Here is a 22413-nt window from a genome sequence, read left to right on the forward strand (position 1 = left end):
CGCATGGCCTAGAGCCTTGCCCACCTTGAACTCTAGTATTTTGTGTGTCTGTCCTGTGATTCACCACCACTGTCTGCCTGTGGCTTATAATATGAGTTATCAGCAAAGAAAAATGCGCTGTTGGTGGCTTTCATTGAGTAGCTGTACCTTAGCAGCTGTGACTTATTAGAGAGCATAGATTAGGTGGTTTGTCTTAATGAAGTATTGGTAAATGAGAGTAATTATATAAGGAACAAGATTTTATTGGAACACATAGCTTGTTTTGACTTATTTTTTAAAAGAGTTATTATTTTAATGCTTATTTAAAACCACATCTGAGTTACCTGTAACATTCATCGTACCAAGTACTCCTGTAATCTCAGCACTTTGGAAGGCCGAGGTGGGAGGATCGCTTGAGCCCGGGAGTTCTAGACCAGCCTAGGCAATGTAGGGACTTGTCTCTACAAAAACAAACAAACAAACAAAACCCCAAAACAAATAGTAGTTATTTGATTACCTATTTGTCTCCTTTACTATTTTGTGCAGTCTTCAAAGGGAGATCTTACTAGTCTTTGCTTAATAAATAATGGTTGAACTTCTGAGGGAGAGAAAGAAAGAGAAGGGGAGAGGGGGAGAGAGAGAGTGAAAGAGCAGGAGAGTGAGCACAGAAAGGAGGAGAGAGAGTGAGTGAGCACAGAACAGAGACAGAGAGGGAGAGAAAACCCAGGTAAGTCACTGATCTTTTCTGCTTCATGTAAACTTGAATTTCCATTATATAACTGGCATATGTAGTGTAATCAGTTTAATAATCAGCATACGTGTCCTGCTCCAAGGTAATATTTGGGGGTAGGGTTCTTTTTTTTTTTTTTTTTGAGGCGGAGTCTCGCTCTGTCACCCAGGCTGTAGTGTAGTGGCACGATCTCGGCTCACTGCAAGCTCCGCCTCCTGGGTTCACGCCATTCTCCTGCCTCAGCCTCCTGAGTAGCTGGGACTATAGGCGCTTGCCACCATGCCTGGCTAATTTTTTATATTTTTAGTAGAGACGGGGTTTCATTGTGTTAGCCAGGATGGTCTCTATCTCCTGACCTTGTGATCCTCCCGCCTCAGCCTCCCAAAGTGCTGGGATTACAGGTGTGAGCCACTGCGTCCGGCCGGCAGTAGGGTTCTCTTATGGCTATCCTTCTTGCTATGTTAATTACCTTGCTTATAATCCCCCCAAATAGTGAAAGCTTAATTAATAGAATTGAAGTAATAACAATAAGTATGCATATATCAGTGTCTAAGGGATCTGACAGGTCACCAAAAGAGTTGTTGAGTTTCGTTTGTTTGTTTCAGGCTCGAGACTTTACAAAGGAGCATTGTCCTCTTAAAAAAGCAAACAAACAAAAAACTTGTAAAATAATTTAATGACACAAACCTTAAAAAAAAAACCAGTGGTATAGAATAGAACTAAGTTCATTCTGCTGGTGGGTGGGATTTGCTTTGACAGTGACAGGGAGCCGTGGTCGTGCAGGCAAGTCACCTGCATGTGCTCAGTGCTGCTTTAAGTGACTGCCAGCGGGCCTGAGGAACTGGACAAGTCAGGGCCTTGACTTTGTCATAATCTCTTTCCCATTGTCCAGCTGCTGTCCCCACTGGACCCCAGCCTCTGACCACCCTGGATCACCTTTCCTCTGACACCTCTTTTATTTAGGATGAATCTCAGCCCTTAGACTGATGGTCCAGGCTGGTCCCAGCTCTCCTCTCCACCCTTATTTTATTCTCTGCCCAGACAGGTGTGCCCTCCATTCCCCAAGGGCGTGTCGGCCTTTCCCACCTAGGACATCTGCCTTCTTTCTTCCGAACCTGCATCTGAAAGTTCATTCAGATTCTGTCTCCTCTGTGAAGTCTTCCTGGCCTCAGTAGTGGCAAGTCATCACTTTCTTTTCTTGTTCAACCCTTATACCCCTATAACTCAGACCTCTTATTTGAAGTCTGGCAAATTGCATTAGGCATAGTTATTATATTTATTATTACTAGATGTGACAACAAATTCCTACAGTGCAGACTGCGATAAGTAATTTGTAGCTCCCTTCAGTGTGTGGCCGTGTTTCTTCCATATAGTAGATGCTTAATAAATATTTTCTGACTAATTAGCTTCATGCCCCTTAAGATTAGATGTTCTTAATTAAACTTATATCTTCACGTAGCATATGAGCAATGGGAAAATCATTTTTGGAATGAGGTGGGCTATAAATAAACAGTAATAAATTATTATAAGCCTTTCAAAATGTTGTTGCAAATCTATGATCTTTTTCTCCATTTGGTATTTACTTACCCTAGAAGTGAGAACCCTTTTAATTAGCAGTATTCATATTTTAGCTTTGGATTGAGCTAGAATTCTGCTAGATGCCATCAGACTTACAATTCTTAGATGCCAGTAGTTGAATATTCACAATGTAACACGCTTCTAAGGATTTTAAAAATATGTTTAACTTACTTTTATCTCAATAATATTTATTTAGCGTTTCTTGTTCACAGTTATTGCAAATGACAGTAATTCATCTAGTTAATCTGAAATGGGTCATTGTGCTAAAGACACATAAAAGATGCTAATTAAGAATCCAATCCATATATAAGGAATGCTTAAAGGAGATTTCAGTCTCTCCACAGATTTGCCTAATCCCCTGGTGAGCGGATGAGAACTTTTCTTCTGTTCATGTTGACTGGCTGTCACAGTGGCACATTCTGTGGAGGTGGATTGTACCCACTAAGTTATTGGTGGCCAAGGACTTATTGTACCCATTAAAGAACACCAAACAACATTGCACTCTAATATACTAAAGACACTTTTTTGGTAACAGTTTTATTGAAATAGTCACATAGCATATAATTTTTCCATTTAGAGTATATAATTCAGTGGGTTTTTTTTTTGTATATTCACAGCTGTACAACCATTACCACAATCAGTTTTAGAATATTTTTCTCACCCCCGACTCCAGAAAAAAAAAAAACAAAAACCAGTACACTTTAACATTTTTCCTTCAATCTCAGCATTCCTCCCAGCCCTAGGCATCCACAAATCTTTCTGTTTCTATGGATTTGCCTTTTTTGGACATTTCATGTAAATGAAATAATACAATACATGGTCTTTTATGTTCTTTGATTTCTTTCACTGAGCCTACCGTTTTCAAGAGTCATCTGCTACATCTCAATATTCCTTTTATTGCTGAATGATATTCCATTGTATGGATACATTCCATTTTGTTGATCCATTCATCAGTTCTTGGACATTTGGGTTGTTTCCACCTTTTGGCTGTAATGATTGATGCTGCTTTGAACATTTGTGTATATGTTTTTGTGTGGACATAGGTTCTCATTTTCCTTGGGTGTGTATCTAGGAGTCGAATTGCTGGGTCATATGGTAACTCTTGTATTTAACCTTTTGAATGACTTTCCAAAGTGACCATACCATTTTACATTACTAGGAACACTTTACTATGAGAAAATAGGGTGATATTTTACATAAGTGGGTTTCTACATTTGAAAACTGCTATATTAACTCACATTTCTGAATGTCTTCCATTGTTACTTTTTTTCTAACAACTTCATCGAGATATAATTTACATATAATACAATTTGCTTATTTTAAGTACATAATTCATTGATTTTAGTAAATTTACCAAATTATATATGATTTTAGTAAATTTACCAAGTTGTTTTATACTGTGGTCATGGATGCACATCACATCGTGTGCATTTTCCTCTCTCCAATTTCCATCACTCAAGTAAGATCTCTCCTCCCATTGACATTTATTTGATCTATTTGTACTCATTTAACTTTGTGATTTATTAGCCCAAGTAGAAGCTGAGCCAAAGGGCTCAGAAAACTTTGTGGTCATCAAACATAAAATCAAGAAACTTCTGTCACTTTATTTTTTGTTCAAGTATCAGGAGGTTCACACTCTGATATCTTCAATTTTGAAGTCAAGAAATCTCCAAAAGTTGAAAGGTTTTTAATAACATGTTTGGTGGAAAAACGTGGCCTGAACTGACATGTGGATATGTTTAATATTTATTTATTCTATTTAATATGAATAATTATTTGTCTACTATAGAAATGTTAATATTTGATTATGGGGTGCTGGCCCAGACCTCTCTGTATATGAGTTATAACAAATATTTATCATTTTACCTTTCTAAAATCCAAATAATCCTGACCTAGGGTAGCATGCCTGGCCCCAAGGGCCTCAGAGATGGCTTTGTGGGCCTGGTTTGGTTTTCTTAGCCAGCGCCTCAGAGTGAACAAGCCATCAACTCCTTTGGACTGTTAAAGGGAAACTTAAAAACTTAAAAGCCACTAAAGTTCAAATATATTTTATGAATTAACTTCAGCTACGTGGAATTGCTGGTATTCAACTGTTTTAACTCACAAAGTGGTGTTTTTGTTGGGTTTGCCATTTCTCTGTGTGTCTTTTTCACAGTGAAAGAAGAGGGTGGGTGGCAGAGAGGGGAGCATGGAGTATTGTGCTGGAAGCAAGACTCCACTCTGGTCATGTCAGAGCCTTGGAGAGTTGCCAGAGTCCCTGCTGCAGGATGTAGGATGAGGAGGGGAAAATACGAGCAAAACATTATGAGCCCCTAGAACCATGCACGGGGTACAGGTGAGCATTGTATAGATACCAGGGAATTTCAGTTTCTACTGTCAGTTTACTTCTGTGTAAAATGGGTTTAGTCCTTCTTCATTAGCTCTCTGTCTTTTCTTTAAAAAAAAATCCTCAAATCTTTTATCACTTGCGTGTGTTCATACATCTGCTTATTTCTTTGTTATTTTGAAATAAAGTTATAATTAGGGTTGACAAAGGAGAAAGAGTTGAAGCTGAGAGAGTCAAGTGTATGAATAACGTTCCATAAAAATTCAAACCCTGTGTGTAATTTCAATTCATTACCTGGGCATTAAAAACGGGAGAGCCAGCTTATCCTTTAAGCTAGCTTCTCATCCTTGGAAATTTAAAATGCTAAGTTTGGTTCCAGAGGGTGAAAATGTCATTCCTTGAATTCAAGAGGAATGTATGAGAATTAGAATGGAAAAATAACAAAAGTGAATTTCAGGCACATACATTTCATTCATAACCCAGGCCCTTGTTTGACCCAGCCCCCTGGGACTCAGAAGTTCACATGCGTCCTATCATGCCAGTGCTGGTTCCCTCACTGCCCCGTGTTTCAAATTGGAGCAGTCATCTCTTGAAAGTCTTGGGCAAAGTTTAGAGTCTTGGCCTCAGGATTTTATTTCTGCACCTGGGGGAGGAAGGCTTTTTCTGAGGACCCTGAAGCCACCAGTGTGGTATTAATCGAAACCAGGGACTTGTGTAAAATGTTCAGGGACCAGAGTCAGGGGAATAGTCTTATTTTTCATTATTTGTTCTTGATTTCATTTGGAATAAGCTTCACATATAAGCGCATGTGGTTGACTTTCCCTTAGAGAAGTAAAAGCCCGCTTGGTCTTATTACACAGGGTTCTTCAGAAGTCGAGTGACTCAGGTCATTTGGATTTTGTTTTCAAGGCCCCTGGTATGTTATGAATGAACAAATGAGAAAACAGTTGAAAACTGTGGTATGTTTTAAATATATACATTTCACAAATTGCTGCTTTTTAACAAAGCATGCCTATATTATATATGTAATTGGTCTCTTCCTAAGCAAATTAAGGATACAGTAGAAAGAAATTATAATGCACTGTAGGCTGTGTGGTCCAGGAAAGGGATGCAACTTTAAACAACTTCTCCTTCCAGTGCCATGGTGTCTTTATGACTGTATCTGTAATCCCTTCAGGAAATAAGGTGGAAGGTTTAAGTTTAAGCCTCCTTTGAATTGGAGGCTTGCTCAATGGCTTTCTGATCCTTGGGGAGGATCCTGGAGTTGCCTTGAGCTGGGTCTTCTGGGAGCTTCCCAGGGCAGTTCTTATTACTACCTTCACTGCTATGAGCATGTTTTCATCTTAAAGCCTTCTTTCACCTTGCATTTTCTTCCTGCTGTGGCCCAAATCGGTTTCTCAATATAGGAATCTGGATGTTTTATCCCAAACTTCCATCCCTCCCACTTTCACAGCTCTCTGCACTTTGGCCCCTGCCCCTTCCTGTGCTCTGAAGTGGTTCTTACACAGGTACCCTGTGGATCACCTAGTCATGTTTGATGAGAAAACAAAAACCCTTTAGGTTTTATTTTTTAAGGAATATCTTTAGGCGTTTCAAGTAGGCAGGGGTTTAATAAAGGGAATTAAAGGCTTATTTGATAGTTAGAAAAACTGAGGGAGTGAGGGTCAGGGAAACTGCTGTCTGAGTTGACAAATCTAGGAAGTGCTGCGGTTGCAGGAAGCCACCACCAACGATCTCCGGTGTCTGCAGCACGAGTGGGTAATTCGTGGGAGTGTGTCTGAATGACCAAAGATACCTGCCATCTGCACATGCCCACATACGTGCCCATCACTTCAGCTGGAGAATATTGGTTTCTTCTCTTTCAGTTTGCAGACCTCTCAATAATCTGACCTGGAGCCCTGCTCAGGGCAAGGGAGTCAAGAGCATGTGGTGGTAGGCCTCCAGCCCTACCATAGAAGACACAGCTTAGATGGTGCTGAGAGTCAGCAGGCATTCTCCAACACACACCCTTAGTCACAAGATTGAATGGACTTCACTTTTAAAAACATTCTGTGCTTGTATTGCCTGGTCTTACTATGAGATTTTATCATACCTGCTAGCCCTTCTTTCGTTCAGTGTTCCTCCTGAGCTCAGCTCCTTCTCTGGTTGTTGCTGGACACCCCCTGGAGGCAGTACCAGGTAGTGAGTAAGGGCACCAAGCTATAGGTTGGTGAAAAAGTAATTACCTTTGCACCCACCTAATAGTTCCATCACTCTGCCTTTTCCCTTATTCTCTGTATCCTGTTGGCCTCCAAGTCCTGTATATTCCTCTTCCTAAATAACTTTCAGATGTTTTGTCTTCAATCTTTCTCGTTATTGTCTTGGATCACCTTTTGCTCATTTGAGAACATCTAGATAACATCAATAATCAATAATATTTTGCTCTCCAGCCTCCTTTCTCACTAGCTCCCCGCCCCCGACACAGGCTCCCCTCTACATAACCTTCATATGCCAAGCCACTCATGATTGCCTGAACATGTCATGCCTTCTTTTGCCACTGTACTTGCAGTTCCCTCATCCTGGAAGGCCCTTCCTTTGTTTTCTGGGCTGGCTCTTGTCTTTCAGGTCTCAGTGTAGATGAGAAGGCTTCTTGTACCATACGTGAGGAGCCTCTTTGTACCCTGTAAGCCTGGTCTAGTTGCTCCCTTGGTGGTATGTAGGATTCCTTGCTTAGCTCCTGTTAGAGCCTTTATCATGTTGTGTTGCAGTTGCCTACTGGTTTCTTTCCCATCCTGGACTCTAATGTCCTTGAAGACAACAGCTGTGTCTTATAAACCTTATATGCCCAGACTAACACAGTGCCTGGCACCCAGTAGGGTGAGTAATAGATATGTTTTAATTTGTCCAACTGCATTTTGAGCACTAGCCATATTCTCAGTGCTGCTTTGAGCACAAAGTGCTCAATCCTTTGTTAGGGGGTGGGGTGGGGGTGACATCCTTGAGGAGGAGTCATTTGAGCTGCAGAGTGACCAATGAGGGGCAGTCAAACATACAAGGATCTAGGACAAGAATATCCTTGGTCAAGAGAACAGCAGGATGACAGAGACAAGTTGGTAGTGGTCTGGGGCCAGAAAGATGGCTGGGGCTCAGGATCTGAGGGTACTGGGCCAGATCAAAGGACCTTATGGGTCATAGTCATGATTAGTGGGAAGTCACTAGTGGGTTTCAAACAGAGAGTGCTGCCATCAGAATTGTTCTTAAAAGGCTTTTTCTGGCAACCATGTGGGATTGCCAGAAAAAGAATGGGATCCAGGGCACTGAGTGCCAACTGGACACTTGTTAGGATGCTGAGGGTTTCCAGAGAAGAGATGGCCGTGGCTTTGCTAGGGATATAACAGGGGAGAGGATGACAAAAGTAGTGAAACATGGGGTGTATTTTGGAGGGAGAGCCCACAGGAATTGCTCATGGATTAAGGTATTTGTGGAATAAATGGCATTAAAGCAAGTGGTCTCTCTGCCTCAGTCTCTGTTTCAGGTTTATCCTTCTTAATTTTTTTCAGCCCTGCCACCAGATTACTTTTAAAGGTGAATTAAAGTTCAGGTCTGATCACGTGGGTCTTATGACCCATGAGATCTCCTGCTGCACACAGGCCACAGTACTCCTTAGCCTAGCTCAACACCCTTGCCTATCTGAGTCCCACTTGCCTGCCCTTTTGCACTCTTCCCCCTTCCCATTCCACACCTGCAGCTCTGCAGACAGGAGAGACTAGGCAGAGGAGGCTCCCACCCTGGAGCCTTTGCTGCTCCTTCGCCGTCACCTCTCTCAGTCACCTGGCTAACTTCCACTCCTTTAACCCCAGCTTACTGTTGCATCATTTATGAGCATTCCTGCACTGGTGCTCTATGCCCTTCGTTTTCATAGTGCTATAACCTCTCTTCCCTTTGGTTTCCCTTTGGTGTAAAGTTAGGATGGTATCTGTGCTTTGTTTTATAGAGCAGTTGTGAGGATTTGCTGGATTCAATGACTAAAGCACTTAGGACAGCTTGGCACATAGGCCAGGCAGTGTGAAGCTCAATAATTGCTGTTATCATCTTGTGTGGCCCTCCTATTGTAGCCCACGCCACATTATCTAGTTATTTGCCTCCTCTCCCAACTGAACTGTGTGAGAGTGCCATTATCTTCATTGCGTCAGCCGTTAGTGTAATTCTTCCCACATAATTAATCATCATCATCAGCAGCAGCAAGATAACATTAGTGGACATTTACTCAATGCCAAGAACATTGGCTCAGAGAGGTATTATAAAGTTGCTGGAGGCAGGATTTGAATTCAGATTGTCGGACCTCGGGGCTGTTCCCTGGACCAACACGATATATTCCTTCCCAAACTGAAGTTGCCTGGTAAACATTTGGTTGGATAGTTGGAAGGAAAGAACAACAAGGCAATTGCAACAGATTTTTCTCTGCATCAATTTATATAAAAATCCATCTTGAGAAGGTAAAGTCTGAATGGACATGGAAATTGTTAGTGTTATTTCATTTTCAAGGAGAAAGAAAAATTTTCTTCCCTGGCCATAGTTGGGGCCTGGGGGCAAGGAGCTGCCTGCCACACTCACCATCCTGTCCAGTGTCTCACAGGTGCCATCTGTCACAGGAGCTTGCTTTGGCAAACAGCTTAATTTCTGTGTTTGTGCCATTCTGAGGACATCAGTCAAACCCTTCCATAAAGGCCTTTGCCTCATTCCATTTTCAGCCTCACTGATCACAGATTTTACCTCTGGAACTGAAAGAGTGGTGGATTCTGAAAACCCGCCCTTAAGGAGCAGATGCACAGCCTTGTGTTTTTGAACACAAGATTTGGAGTCCTTTTCTTGGCAGCAGAATTAACTTTCACATAACCTCCATGTAACTGTGAACTTGGGGAGTTGTTCCAAGTTCTCCCTATATGAGAGCCAACCGTGGGAGGCAGTGACTCTGGGAAGTTTCCTTGTTTCAATCAAGCTGTTTTATGCTGGAAAATCTTGTCTCTTCCTCTACCCTGTCTTAATAATATCTTACACTTGTGTGGAATCCTTTGGGAAATTTTTGTATGTATATTCTCATCAGATTCACACACTGAGGTACAGACTAAAGGTTTTATTATTTGTGTTCATCAGATTAGAAAACCAGGACTCAGAGAAGTTAAGACTTGCCCAGAGTCAGTGAGTAGGAAGACCTGGATTCAAACTCTTGTCTTTGATTTCTGAGACCTGTTCTGACTCAACTGTAACAAAATGTACCCCAAACTTCTTGAGGCCTAAGACTCAGTTATCTATTTATTGGGGTTCAGTTTTTGGTGATGTTCTTGTTACCTAATAGGTTCTCAACAAGTACTTGCTAAACTAAACAGAAGTGACAGAAAAGTGATACAACCAGGAATGGAAACTCTCTGCAGGACAGACTTCCTTACCAGTACCAACACCTTGTTATGTTGGCTGTGACTTATCTGGGGCAGATGTCCCTGTCTTCCTTGGCTAGTTGGGCAATACCTTCAATACTCTGCCATGGTGAGTTCTAGTCAACACCTTCTGAGTAAGCCCTGGAAAGGTATAATTAAGGGCTGGAACAGAATTTTATTCACCACAATCAGAGGCCTTGGGGATAGGAAATTTCCTTTCATTTTGGAGAACAAATGTTCATCCTTCAGGTCAGCGGTCCCCAACCTTTTTGGCATCAGGGATCAGTTTCATGAAAGACAGTTTTTGCATGGGGGAGTGAGGGATGGCTTTGGGATGAGGCTGTTCCACCTCAGATAATCAGGCATTAGTTAGATTCTCTTAAGGAGCGTGCAGCCTGGATCCCTTGCATGCGCAGTTCACAATAGAGTTCATGCTCCTATGAGAATCTGATGCTGATGATCTGACAGGAGGCTGAGCTCAGGCAGTGATGCTTGCAGGCCCTCCACTCACCTCCTGCTGTGCGGCCCAGTTCCTAACAGGCCACCGACCAGTACTGGTCCATGCTGGGGGTTGGGAACTCATGCCTCAGATGATGTAATGTCATAGTCACCATTCATTGTGGACTATCCCCTTGGGAAGTTAAAGATAGTTCCATTGCCCACAAAAGAAATAGTGCAGTTACCTCAGAACTGAAGGGTCCTGCAGGGACTTTTTTTTTTTTTTTTGAGACGGGAGTCTCGCTCTGTCGTCCAGGCTGGAGTGCAGTGGCGCGATCTCGGCTCACTGCAAGCTCCGCCTCCCGGGTTCACGCCATTCTCCCTGCAGGGACTTTTTAAGTTTCATGGTTAAATAGCCTTGATTTTGATAATCAACTCTAAAACATTCCCAGGAGAGCTATGTAAGCAGAAGAACATCATTTAAAATACTGGGTCATTTGGAAAAATTACTTGGGCTCAAATCGAAGGTTGTCTCTTCTTCCTACCTCTCCCTGAGCTGCCTTGGTCCTTGGGCAGCCCTTTGAACAAAGTTTGGCTGTTTCCATCTTCAGCAGCTTTGCAAATGTTGCACTTTGGCAAATGCAGGCTTAGATGTAGAATGCGATGGCTTTGGTTTGGAAATTGGCCATTCATTCTGATAACGGGTATTAATTTAATCAGCCTCAAATTGATAACAGGTATCTCTTGTGGAAACAAAGATAATTTGTTATTGATTGTGATCATGTCTTTGATGTAAACTCTAGGCTTATTTTGTCTTGTAAAAGGCCAGTGTAGCCTTATACAGTCTGAAGGAGACAGGAAAGGGGAGGAGTGAAGGAAGGGAAGAAAGCTCCCCACATACATGCACGATGTGTTTTCTCTATTGTTCTGTTACCTGCTTTCTCTAGAAACTTTATAGATTAGCTTTTATAATCCACTTTGAAATGTTTGCCATTTTTAAAGCAGAAGCAATTTTTGCAGCTTTCAGGCAGAAGGTCATTTTATACAAAATGTTCATTCATGTGCAACAAAGCTTATTTCTTCTACAGGAACAAAGAAATAATGAAGGCTCCTTAAAAGCTGTGTTTCTCCAAAGAAATGATCATCTTGATAGTTGGTGATTTATATGTGCCATTTCTATTGGAATCGAAAAGTAAAAAACATTTGTATCAATAAGGATTACTGAATATTATTAAGGTTTCAGCTATGACTCTAACTGCAGTTGTAGCATTGCAGGGTGGCAGGGAAAGGTGTGTTGGCTTTCTTCTTGTCTAATTGTGTCCATTTCTGCAGGTTATTCATTTCGCCTTGGTTTATTACCTGATGGTCATCCAGTCATCGATGTGGCCTCTGTGTAGGTCCCAGAGCACTAACTGTTTCCAGAATATTTCTCTTAATTGCTGTTTCCAGAACATTTTCTTACCTCCAAAACTTTGTGTGAAATGTTGCTATTGGCTGGAATGTTCTTTCAGCACTTCTCTTTCTCCTGCATCCTTCCTGTTCTCCTTCAGAGCTCAGCTTAAATGTCATGTCTTCTGGGACGCTTCCTTGGCTTCCTGACAGCATTTTTTGTCACTTGTCCCTTCTCATTGAAATAGCTATTTTCCTTGTGTGTCCCTCACTATTCTGTAAACCATCTTACGTTTTTTTCATGGATCACTGGTGGTACCTCTCCGACACTTTGGGAAATATTCGTCTAATTGCTCTAGCTACAAAGCAGCAAAGATTAATCTACACTGTTAACGGAGTGATAAACAACTCTATCCCAAGGACAGAGGGGAAGGAATCTCAACACCAGAGGGAATGAAAATGTAAATCTGAACAACTTACTTTATTTCTCCAATGTAACAGTTCTTAGATGGATGATTTCTGACCCTTGTTACAAGACAAGACTTTGAAATAAGTATGGGAAACAAATCAATCTCATTTTGCCTGGGTTCCTGTAAACATCTTTTGATGTGCTAAGTGCCTTTAATGAGGGTAGAGATTTTTCATTTTAATCCGTGATTGATTGAGTTTGAAATTTGTGACTGCAGAGAGGACTTAGATCTCCTCTGTCTTCACTTCTGTAGACTGTCAGCATGTCAAGTTCAAGCCCTGCTGTGTAACATGCTGCTAGGATCGCATTAGTCCCGGGTACACACTGATGGACAAATGGTGTAACTCAAACTCTTGCCCTTAAAACAAAAGCCAGCCGGGTGCGGTGGCTCACGTCTGTAATCCCAGCACTTTGGGAGGCCGAGGCAGGCGGATCACCAGGTCAGGAGATGGAGACCATCCTGGCTAACACAGTGAAATCCCGTCTCTACTAAAAATACAAAAAATTAGCTAGGCATGGTAGCGGGCACCTGTAGTCCCAGCCACTCGGGAGGCTGAGGCAGGAGAATGGTGTGAACCCGGGAGGGGAGCTTGCAGTGAGCCGAGATCGCCTGGGCAATAGAGTGAGACTCCGTCTCAAAAACAAAAAACAAAAAACAAAAAAACAAAAGCCACTGAATCTAGGGTAACAGTTCAACCATGCCGCTCTGGGTATGGTTGTGATAGTAATTACTACTATTTCTTAATTCCCCTGTTTGGCCATTTTTCTACACATTGAATTCTTGTTGATTCAAAGGAAGAGTCATGTGATCTCTAACTCTGGTATTAATGACAATTCAATAACTAACTCCAAGTTAACCCTTCGTGTAGCCCAAACCCATGTTCATGATTATGGATTTGAGTTCCCCCCATTTGAGCTTAAACCTTATTTGAGAAAGAATTATGTATTCATTCCAGAAAAAAGGCAGTAAAAAGCCTGGTATGAGTATTAAATGTGTTGTTGCAAAACATTACATGAAAACCACTAAATATATTAAGTGCTTTGAAATCTTTATTAAATTCCAACACCCCATTTTAACAGCATTTTACAACCCAAAGCTTTTTAGCTTTAGCATAAGAAATAAAAATAACTTTTTACATTGCTCTTCCATATGGTTTTTATATTTCTGTTTTGTTTTGAGGATTTTCATCCATAATTGTCCCTACCGCCCATTTTAGGGATTTTTATTTGAAATTTTCTTTATTTGTACACGATTTGTTTATTGTGATAAAATCAGGAGTCCAGCAGTTAAGTTACGTTGGTAGTGTAGTAACATTTTCCATTACCTTCCCGCCTCTCACCGCACAGTTCTTTCTCTCTTTTCTCCCCTTGTTAAGCCAAAATGGCCAGGAACAAAAACATAAAATACATGAAGACAAAAAAATCATTTTCTTTTTCTGATCCAATTTTTACTTAGACGTGGTGTCCGGTTTTCCGCTTCTGGCCCATGATGGAAAGTTTGACCTCTACCATGTCTTTAACGCTAGTCCTGATTTAAGTGTCGCGGGGAGGAAACGGGACACTGTGCATTGTGTAATGTTGTGCGGATATACATAGGGTCATTGTAACAAGAAATAAGATGTGATTTTAAATGAAATGCTTTAATATCCCCGCTATTCCCCTTGGCAGCTTCGCCTTCACCAAAGCTGTAAATACTATCCATGGTCTATGGCTTCTAGCATTGTCTGTAAAGATGGCTCTTGTTTGTATTTATTTCACTAAAAGGGATGAGTTATATAGAAATATAAAAAGCCAGTGAAATGTGCATCAACTCATGAATTACAACCTTTTAGCTTATAGGTGCTTTTTTCCAAGTCCAGGATGTGTATTCCAGTATATTGTTATCATTTTTATTGAGTTAGGAAAAGCTTTGGCATTTAACAAGGGATAAAAGATTTGTGGACAAAACTGCTGTTTTCTGTTACCTCACAGCTCAGTTCCGTAGGCTGGAGTCTTCAAAGCCATTTTTGTTTCCAGTGTTCACGTTTAATTAAAAACCACATTCACAATTCTATAATCCCATCTGTTGACCTAAAAAAGGAATTCATATAAAAGAAAATTAACATTATTATTAAAAGTACACTGCCTTTATAATAGGTATAATAGAGTAACAGTTTTCCCCAGGCTCAGTGGCAGTTTCTTATATAATAACTAAAATATTAGCAAATTTAATGGATTTTTCTTACCTGCAGATTTGTTTTAAAAACGTATTTCATTGGACTTAGATGATTATAATGATATTTGCTAAGAAAAGAGATGTCAATAATAGGCTGTTACTTTCTATTGGCAAGCATCAGAATTTGAAGCTCTGTGGTCTTGACTTTGTTAGATGATGAATCAGTGTATTTTAATTTTATTAACTGGAGAAACTTGGCCAGGTGCAGTGACTCACGCCTGTAATCCCAGCACTTTGGGAGGCCCAGGTGGGCAGATCACCTGAGGTCAGGAGTTCGAGACCAGCCTAGCCAACATGGTGAAACCCCATCTCTGCTAAAAAATACAAAAATTAGCTGGGAGTGATGGCGCATGCCTGTAATCCCAGCTACTCAGGAGGCTGAGGCAGGAGAATAGCTTGAACCCAGGAGGCGGAGCTTGCAGTGAGCCGAGATCACGCCATTGCACTCCAGCCTGGGTGACAGAGCGAGACTCCGTCTCAAAAACAAAACAAAACAAAGCAAAACACAGTAGAAACTTCTGTCCCCATGACTCAGCTTTTTTTATTTTTATTTTTTGAGATAGGGTCTTGTTCTGTTGCCCAGGCTGGAGTGCAGTAGTATAATCTTGGCTCACTGCAGCCTCTGCCTCCCGGGCTCAAGTGATCCTCCCACCTGAGTTTCACTGCTAGCTGGGACTACAGGTGGGTGCCACCAAGCCTGGCTAATTTTTGTATTTTTTGTAGAGATGGGGATTTGCCATGTTGCCCAGGCTGATTTTGAAGTCCTGGGCTCATACGATCCGCCCCCCTTGGCCTCCCAAAGTGCTGGGATTATACCACACCCAGCCTGTTTTAGGTAAATCTATGGAAGATGGTTTTCTTCTTAAATAACATTTCTTTTAATTTGTTTACCTTTATAAGAGTACTTTCAGAGGAAAGATTACTGTCCTTTGTTCTTTCCACAAGACACATAGTTCTTGATGATGTGCCATTTTTCATGACTGTCGTACACAGCAGCTGAGCCTGTTTTGGGAGGGCATCTTCTGAGTTCTCCCAGAAAATGTAGGCCTGTCTCCTATTGGCATCAGAGGGCAGGTTGGGACAACCCAGTGGGTGCTGCATGCAGGGCGTATCCATTCAAAGAGCTCTCTTCTGGGATACCTATTTGCTTCATAAGAAACAACCATTACTTGTAGCTGCTGGTTGATTATCATTTCTTGAATCATGTTTCCTAAAGCTTTCTAGTGAGAATGATGGAAAAAATATCTTCATGGATGGAGAAGGAAATATGTGGGGTAAATTAAGTTTAAAAAAAGACATGCAGTGCTTGCTTCGGCAGCACATATACTAAAATGAGAGCAATCCAGAGATTAGCAAGGATGACACACAAATTCGCGAAGAGTTCCCTATTAGAAAAAAAAAAAGGCAGGAGGCAAATTTAACTTGAACATGAACATAAAAACTTGCTAGCAGGTCAAATTCTCATGTATTTACTTCACTCAGCACAGAATGCAGTGTTCTGGCTGCCCTTAGTAGTTAATACGATATTATCAGATGCTTTCCAGTGTTACCTTCTTGTATTGTTACCTACTTTGTATTGCAGCGTTTATGGTTGAAATATACTTTATGTTTTGTTATATAGGAATATGTTACATAGTTTGCATGACTGTACAGTATACATATACATACACACATATGTAAATAAAATATATATGAAATACATTTCATGGATACTGTTTCATGGTGATTTCAACTTGCCTATTATTTTCATCCTGTTCTCTTTTTTGTTGGTCTTACATGACTTTATTATTATTTTTTCCTTTCCAATTCTTTACTTTTTTTCAGTATTATCTGTCTTGGTAATTGTGTAGTTTTACTTTATCTTTTGATCATTTAAACATTTTATCAACTTTTTTTCTCTAGATTCTCAGTGCGTAGACACCATTAAAAATCCATTTTTTGTGTGTTGCAGTAAATAAATGCTCAAATGCATGACTTGTTTTGATAATGTAAGTATTCAGACATGCATAATATTTAATACACATTCTGTAAAGCTCAATATGTAACTGATTTCGTGATACATGCATAGAAATTCTAAATCTGTTACAAAGATTAAGAGAATATGCTCTCAGAAACACATAGTTTTCTTTCTTTTTATATATCACTGCCTGTCATTCATCTGTCAGGATCCACAGTGTTTTTGCAGATTGTACCACGTGATCCCAGAAGGCTTTCAAACTTCATTGACTAGGATGATTTTAGGAAGAGAGTGACCCAATGAACGCTTGGGGCCCACTTACCTGATCTTTGTAGATTGTTCCTTTTCTTACTTTTCTGTTTCTCATCCCCTCCATCTTATGTCTTTTTTTTCTGTAAAGAATTTTATGTGTTAAAGTGACAGTATTTTAGGTAGGAATACATAAGTTTTGTTTTTTGTTTTTGAGACAGAGTCTCACTCTGTCGCCCAGGCTGGAATGCAGTGGTGTGATCTTGGCTCACTGCAGCCTCTGCCTCCTTGGTTCAAATGATTCTCCTGCCTCAGCCTCCTGAATAGCTGAGACTATAGGCATGTGCCACCACGCCTGGCTAATTTTTGTGTTTTTTGTTGAGATGGGGTTTTTGCCACGTTGACCAGGCTGGTCTCTAATTCCTTACCTCAGGTGATCTGCCCGCCTCTGCCTCCCAAAGTGCTAGGATTACTAGTGTGAACCCACCATGCCTGGCCTAGGTACATGGATTTTACAAAGTTAAATAAGAGTTGAGAAACCTTGGAGGTTTAATCAAGCATCAGGAGTGAGGTGAGGAATGGGATGAATGGTATTTTTAGCCAGTGGTTCTCAAACTTTAGTGGCATCAGAACTACCTGCAGGGCTTGTTAGACCAGATTGCTGGTCCTCACCTCCAGAACTTTTGATTCGGTGGGGCTGGGATGGGCATTTCTACAATTTCCCAGGTGAAACTGATCCTGCCAGTGTGGGTCTGCACTTTGGGAAGCACTGCTCTAGGGTCACCACTTTTTGTATTTTCAGGTGAGGAAGCTGAGGCTCAGACAGGGGAAGGGTCCTGCTCAAGATTTCACACCTGTAGTGAGTTAGCATCCGGGCTAGAATGAGGACCAGGTCTCCTGGCTCTGGCCTCTGATGTTCTCTGGGGATTGTTCTTTGACCAGTGAAGGAAAAAACTCTTCCTGACCTTCTGATCAACTGAAGATAGTCTGGGAAATCACATTTCCACCCTTCCCAAATCTCTGTCTGTGGGCAGCACTGTCTCTGGCTGGCCTGTCTCTTTCTTTGTATGTCCTGTGGCGAAAGTGGGCTTTGGTACTCTCTACTGCTGCTTAAAGTTACCCGAATGTATTTCAGCCTCTTCACTTCCATATCCAGTTTAATAATTATTCATGGGACATTTGTCCATCAATTTGTGACCGTTTAGAGATTAATATTAATGCCATCATTTTTCACACGTGGCCTATTGAACTCAGGCCTATATTATGTCAAGAAAAAGCAAGTTAAAGACAGCATAGGATACAAGAGTGACCACAGGAGAAATAGAAGTGGTCAAATTTTTGCTTGGATCTAAGATTTTGCTTTTAGTTTGATATAATTTCAGTGAAATATTATTTCACCAAATGAGAGTTTTCTGTAATATCCTCTAGCCTATATTTTCAAGGTGGGAAATATCTTATTGTAGGCAAAATCAAATTAAAGTAAAAATGATTTTGATTGTTGACTAATTATCTAAATGAAGGCATTATGAAATGGGTTTCGTAAGAATATTAATGTGTTGAATTTCGCTGGCTAACAAGAATTGTGTTGTTGTGGGTCCTGAGTATTCGTTTAATTTAAGTGATTGCTTTATTGGGTTGCAGATTGTCACAGTGGCATTGATGGACCATAAAATGCAAATAACTGTCACCTGATAATTACATATTAGAACTGGGTACAGAAAGAATTCACCTTGAATGATTGAGGGAATTAAAATAAGTACTCTTTTCCAAAATATTGGGGAAGAAAGCTAGCCCACTTAAAGTTGGACTCAATTCAAGGCAATAAATCTTGACTAAGGGCGTTCTATACCTAAGGAATGCACTATGCTAGGTGGGTTTTGGATCTGCATTGGGCCTCAAGGGCCAGTGTCTGAATTGTTATGTAAATGGATGCAGAACACACGTGCATTTATAAATGTGTACATAACAATAAATATTAATTGGAAGAATTATTGATTGAATGATGGAGGCAGAAACCCAGTATTGACACTGATGTGATTATTTTCAGTTTCATGGGAGCAAAGGCATCAGATCACAATGTATGAACCACGATATAATCTGTCACTTTTGGTCAGTGGAGAAATGGGGTTCAGGCCACAATTCTGATCCTTAATGCTGTCTTCTGGTTTTTTTTTTTTTAGCGTCTGGTGGAGGCTGCAGAAGAAGCACACCTGAAACATGAATTTGATGCAGACTTACAGGTAACTGATTATAGTTTGAGTTAAATTGTTTTGTGTGTTTCCTGCCAAAGGAGAAGTACCAGGTACACCAGGAATACTGATTTTTCAGTGATTGGGAGGGAGAGGCTTTTGAGAGGATGGTACTGAGTTGGAATCTTTGACAGGATTCTTAAGCAATCCGCAACCACCTTCTAACAATGACAGTTATAATGGGTGATGTCAAACACTCACATGTGTGTAATCAGATTTCAATAAACTATTCCCCAATTTAGGGGGAGTTAAATCGGTCAACTGACAATAATCACCAGATCTCTCAATGGTGAATTGATAAGATAGCAGAATACATCCAAATCCCACTTGGCTGGCTGCATTTTGGAATGCAAGTGACTGAAAGCAATACTGTGATGGATCTATCCTTGAATTGATTGTTAATAACATTTAAAAATGGAATCATTCACTGATTTGAGATTCAAACATCCATTTCATTAATTTCTTGCAGTAGATCTTGTACCTGATCATGACATGACTGTGTCTGATAGAGAAGGATTTTGATGTCGATGTGTATAGAAAACATAGTAAAGGGCAACAAGTTAATTAAATAATACTTGGAGGTTCCAGCTGGGTGTGGTGGCTCACGCCTGTAATCCTAGCACTTTGGGAGACTGAGGCAGGTGCATCGCTTGAGGCCAGGAGTTCGAGACCAGCCTGGCCAACATGGTGAAACCCTGTCTCTACTAAAAATACAAAAATTAGCTGGGTGTGGTAGCGCACGCCTGTAATCCCAGCTACTTGGGAAACTGAGGCAGGAGAATTGCTTGAACCTGGGCAGCAGACGTTGCAGTGAGCTGAGATTGAGCCATTGCACTCCAGCCTGGGTGACAGAGTGAGAGTCTGTCTCAAATAAGTAAGTAAGTAAGTAAGTAAATAAGTAAAACTTGGAGATTCCTTTGGGTCTCCCTGAAAGAACTTTTATCTAAATTGGCACTTTGAGTTTTGTGACCTTTCCTCACCACTAGGAAAACAGAAGGAGCAAATCTTAAAGTTTGAGCTTTGCTAGACATATTTCTTTTAGTGGCATGTGGTCACAATTTGGAAATAGTGTTAACTTTCCTATATTCCCATTTATATGGGAAATAGAAAGGCAGACGTAAATCATTAAGCACAAAAAAAGATGGCAATACCAAAGCTGACCACCGGCTGCATGTCTCTCTGGAAGATGTGTCCTTGTCATCACCCTCATCTCTGTCTTTTGCTTTGTGGGTACAACAATGCATATTCAAGTGGGGTGATCAAGGAAAGTTTAATTAAGGAAATATTTTCAAATGTATACTCGGGGTTAAGTGAAACCAACACGCAGTGGTGTTCAGATAGACCAAAAGGCAATGGTGGCATACCCCAGAGCTGGCCATACTTATGACCTGAAGAGAGGAAAACTAGGGTTTCCAGAACTCAGGGAAGATGGCTACATGGAAAAAGGATTTGATAGAGGAGTATAGCCACCCATGGTGAGCTGGAAAGGGTGAAATTTGGGATAATGATACCCCAGTACTCTCTTGCTTTCTTATTTCTTGCCAATACTCACCATTGGCTGAATCCAGCTGTTGGTATGGTTGATGCAGTTCAGTTCAGTCATTGAGCTGGGTGAGGAAGTTTGAAGAATGGTTCTGGAGGGGCAAACAAAAAATATCAAGTCCATCATCAGCAGTCTTTTTAGGCATAATACTGAACATTTGAAACAAATAGAGCCAGAGGTATAGCTAAGCATAAGAGGGGAATGAGGAGAAGCTCTGAGGATGGTTGGAAACATTGGAAGAGGAGTTGGCAGCTGGCCCAGCTCTTTGAGCGAAGCTGCTGAGAAGGGACAGAAGATAGTGAGAAGAACCTTGAATATAGCAAGAAGTACCTCACCTTCCTAAAGCCATACTCAGTTCTCACATGATTGCTCCACAAAGATCTAGGGGCCATTTACTGGCCACATTTGTCTTCTTTGAGCCTGATCGTCAGAGAGTTTGGACTTGTAGAGTGGGCCAGAAGGGATTTAATGGCAGCATCAGGAAGCACTTTGGCAGGTGTGAAGATTATAAGGACCTCTTGAGTGCAATGCCCAGGGAAACTGTGTCACTTTTCTCAGAAGTTCCTGAAGGCTTTTCAGGAATATTCTGATTTTAAGTGACAGAAACTCAACTCATATCAACTTAGCTTGTAACAATGAATAAAATAAGAATCCATGAGTCCACTTGATAATAAATAAACAGATAGATAGATTAAAAAATATGTCTATTTTTTAATAGACATATTTTAAATGTCTATTAAATTTAAATGGGCCAGGCTGGGTGGCTCAACACCTGTAGTCCCAGCACGTTGGGAGGCCAAGGCGGGCAGATCAGGAGTTTGAGACCAGCTTGGCCAACATGGTGAAACCCTGTCTCTACTAAAAATACAAAAATTAGCTGGGCATGGTGGCAGGTGCCGGTAATCCCAGCTACTCAGTAGGCTGATACAGGAGAATCGCTTGAAGCTGGGAGGTGGATGTTGGAGTCAGCCGAGATCACGCCAGTGCACTCCAGCCTGGGCAACAAAGAGCGAAACTCCATCTTAAAAAAAAAAAAGACAAATGAGGGGGAATGTCTTAGAAGGCAACTAATGCATATAGAAAAATGATTGAGTTAGAAAATTATGGTAATTAACTGAGGCAAGAATCTTCAGTGGATGCTAAAATTAGTTGGCAAAAGTTTGGTGAAGAACAGGACACTTATAGTCTCAAACTATTTGCCCACAAGTTACTCATCAATTACAAGGGAAAAATAGCAATTTTATTGTGGAGAAACCTGATAGACACCACCTTAAACAAATAATGGAAGTTAATGTCACCAATAATGAGACAAAGTGACATCAAGTGCCTCCAGATGTGATGACTCAGAAAAATATAACACAGTTATGTAGAATTCTTGCCCAAAATGTGTAGCCTGACTGTAATCATGATAAAACATCAGACAAATCTAGATTGAGGAACATTCTACAGAGTAACTGTCTGGACTCGTCTTCAAAAATGCCAAGATCAAGAAGGAGAAAGAAATGTTGAGGATTTGCTCCTAATTCAAAGAGATGAGGACACATGACTACTACATGCAATGTGTGATCCTGAACTGGATCCTGCACTAGAAAACAAAGTTCTAATATGGACTGTGCATTAGAAAACAATGCTGTATTAATGTTGGATTGTTGGATCTTCATCCCTATATGTGATTATGTTAAGGAATGTCCTCATTCTTTGATTTTTTCTGGCTTCATTGGTTCAACAGGAAGGAGTGATTGTGCAGGAGAGAGTGAGAAACATTATTGGAAGTGATGACTGCTTTGTAAAATCTGTTATTTATGGCTCATGTGGTCAGTTTTACTGAGAGACAAGGGTTGGTGGGATGGGGCATGGGAGGGGATGATGTGGTTGAC

General features: G+C 40.8%; 1 protein-coding gene across 3 annotated transcripts in view; it reads left to right on the forward strand.

Annotated features, from left to right (window-relative positions):
* The window catches only part of CACNA2D3 (calcium voltage-gated channel auxiliary subunit alpha2delta 3), a 943155-nt gene that overhangs the window by 245367 nt on the left and 675375 nt on the right, over positions 1-22413 (forward strand). For all 3 annotated transcript variants that reach the window (XR_008546971.2, XM_016941319.3, XM_016941320.4), the window contains exon 4: positions 18925-18984. Coding sequence is in view for 2 of the 3 variants with exons in the window: in XM_016941319.3 (XP_016796808.3) it covers positions 18925-18984 (60 nt within the window). In the remaining variant the exon portion in view is untranslated. The remainder of the gene's footprint in view (positions 1-18924; positions 18985-22413) is intronic.

This window comes from Pan troglodytes, chromosome 2 (genome assembly GCF_028858775.2).
Source record: "Pan troglodytes isolate AG18354 chromosome 2, NHGRI_mPanTro3-v2.0_pri, whole genome shotgun sequence".
Lineage (NCBI taxonomy): Eukaryota > Metazoa > Chordata > Mammalia > Primates > Hominidae > Pan > Pan troglodytes.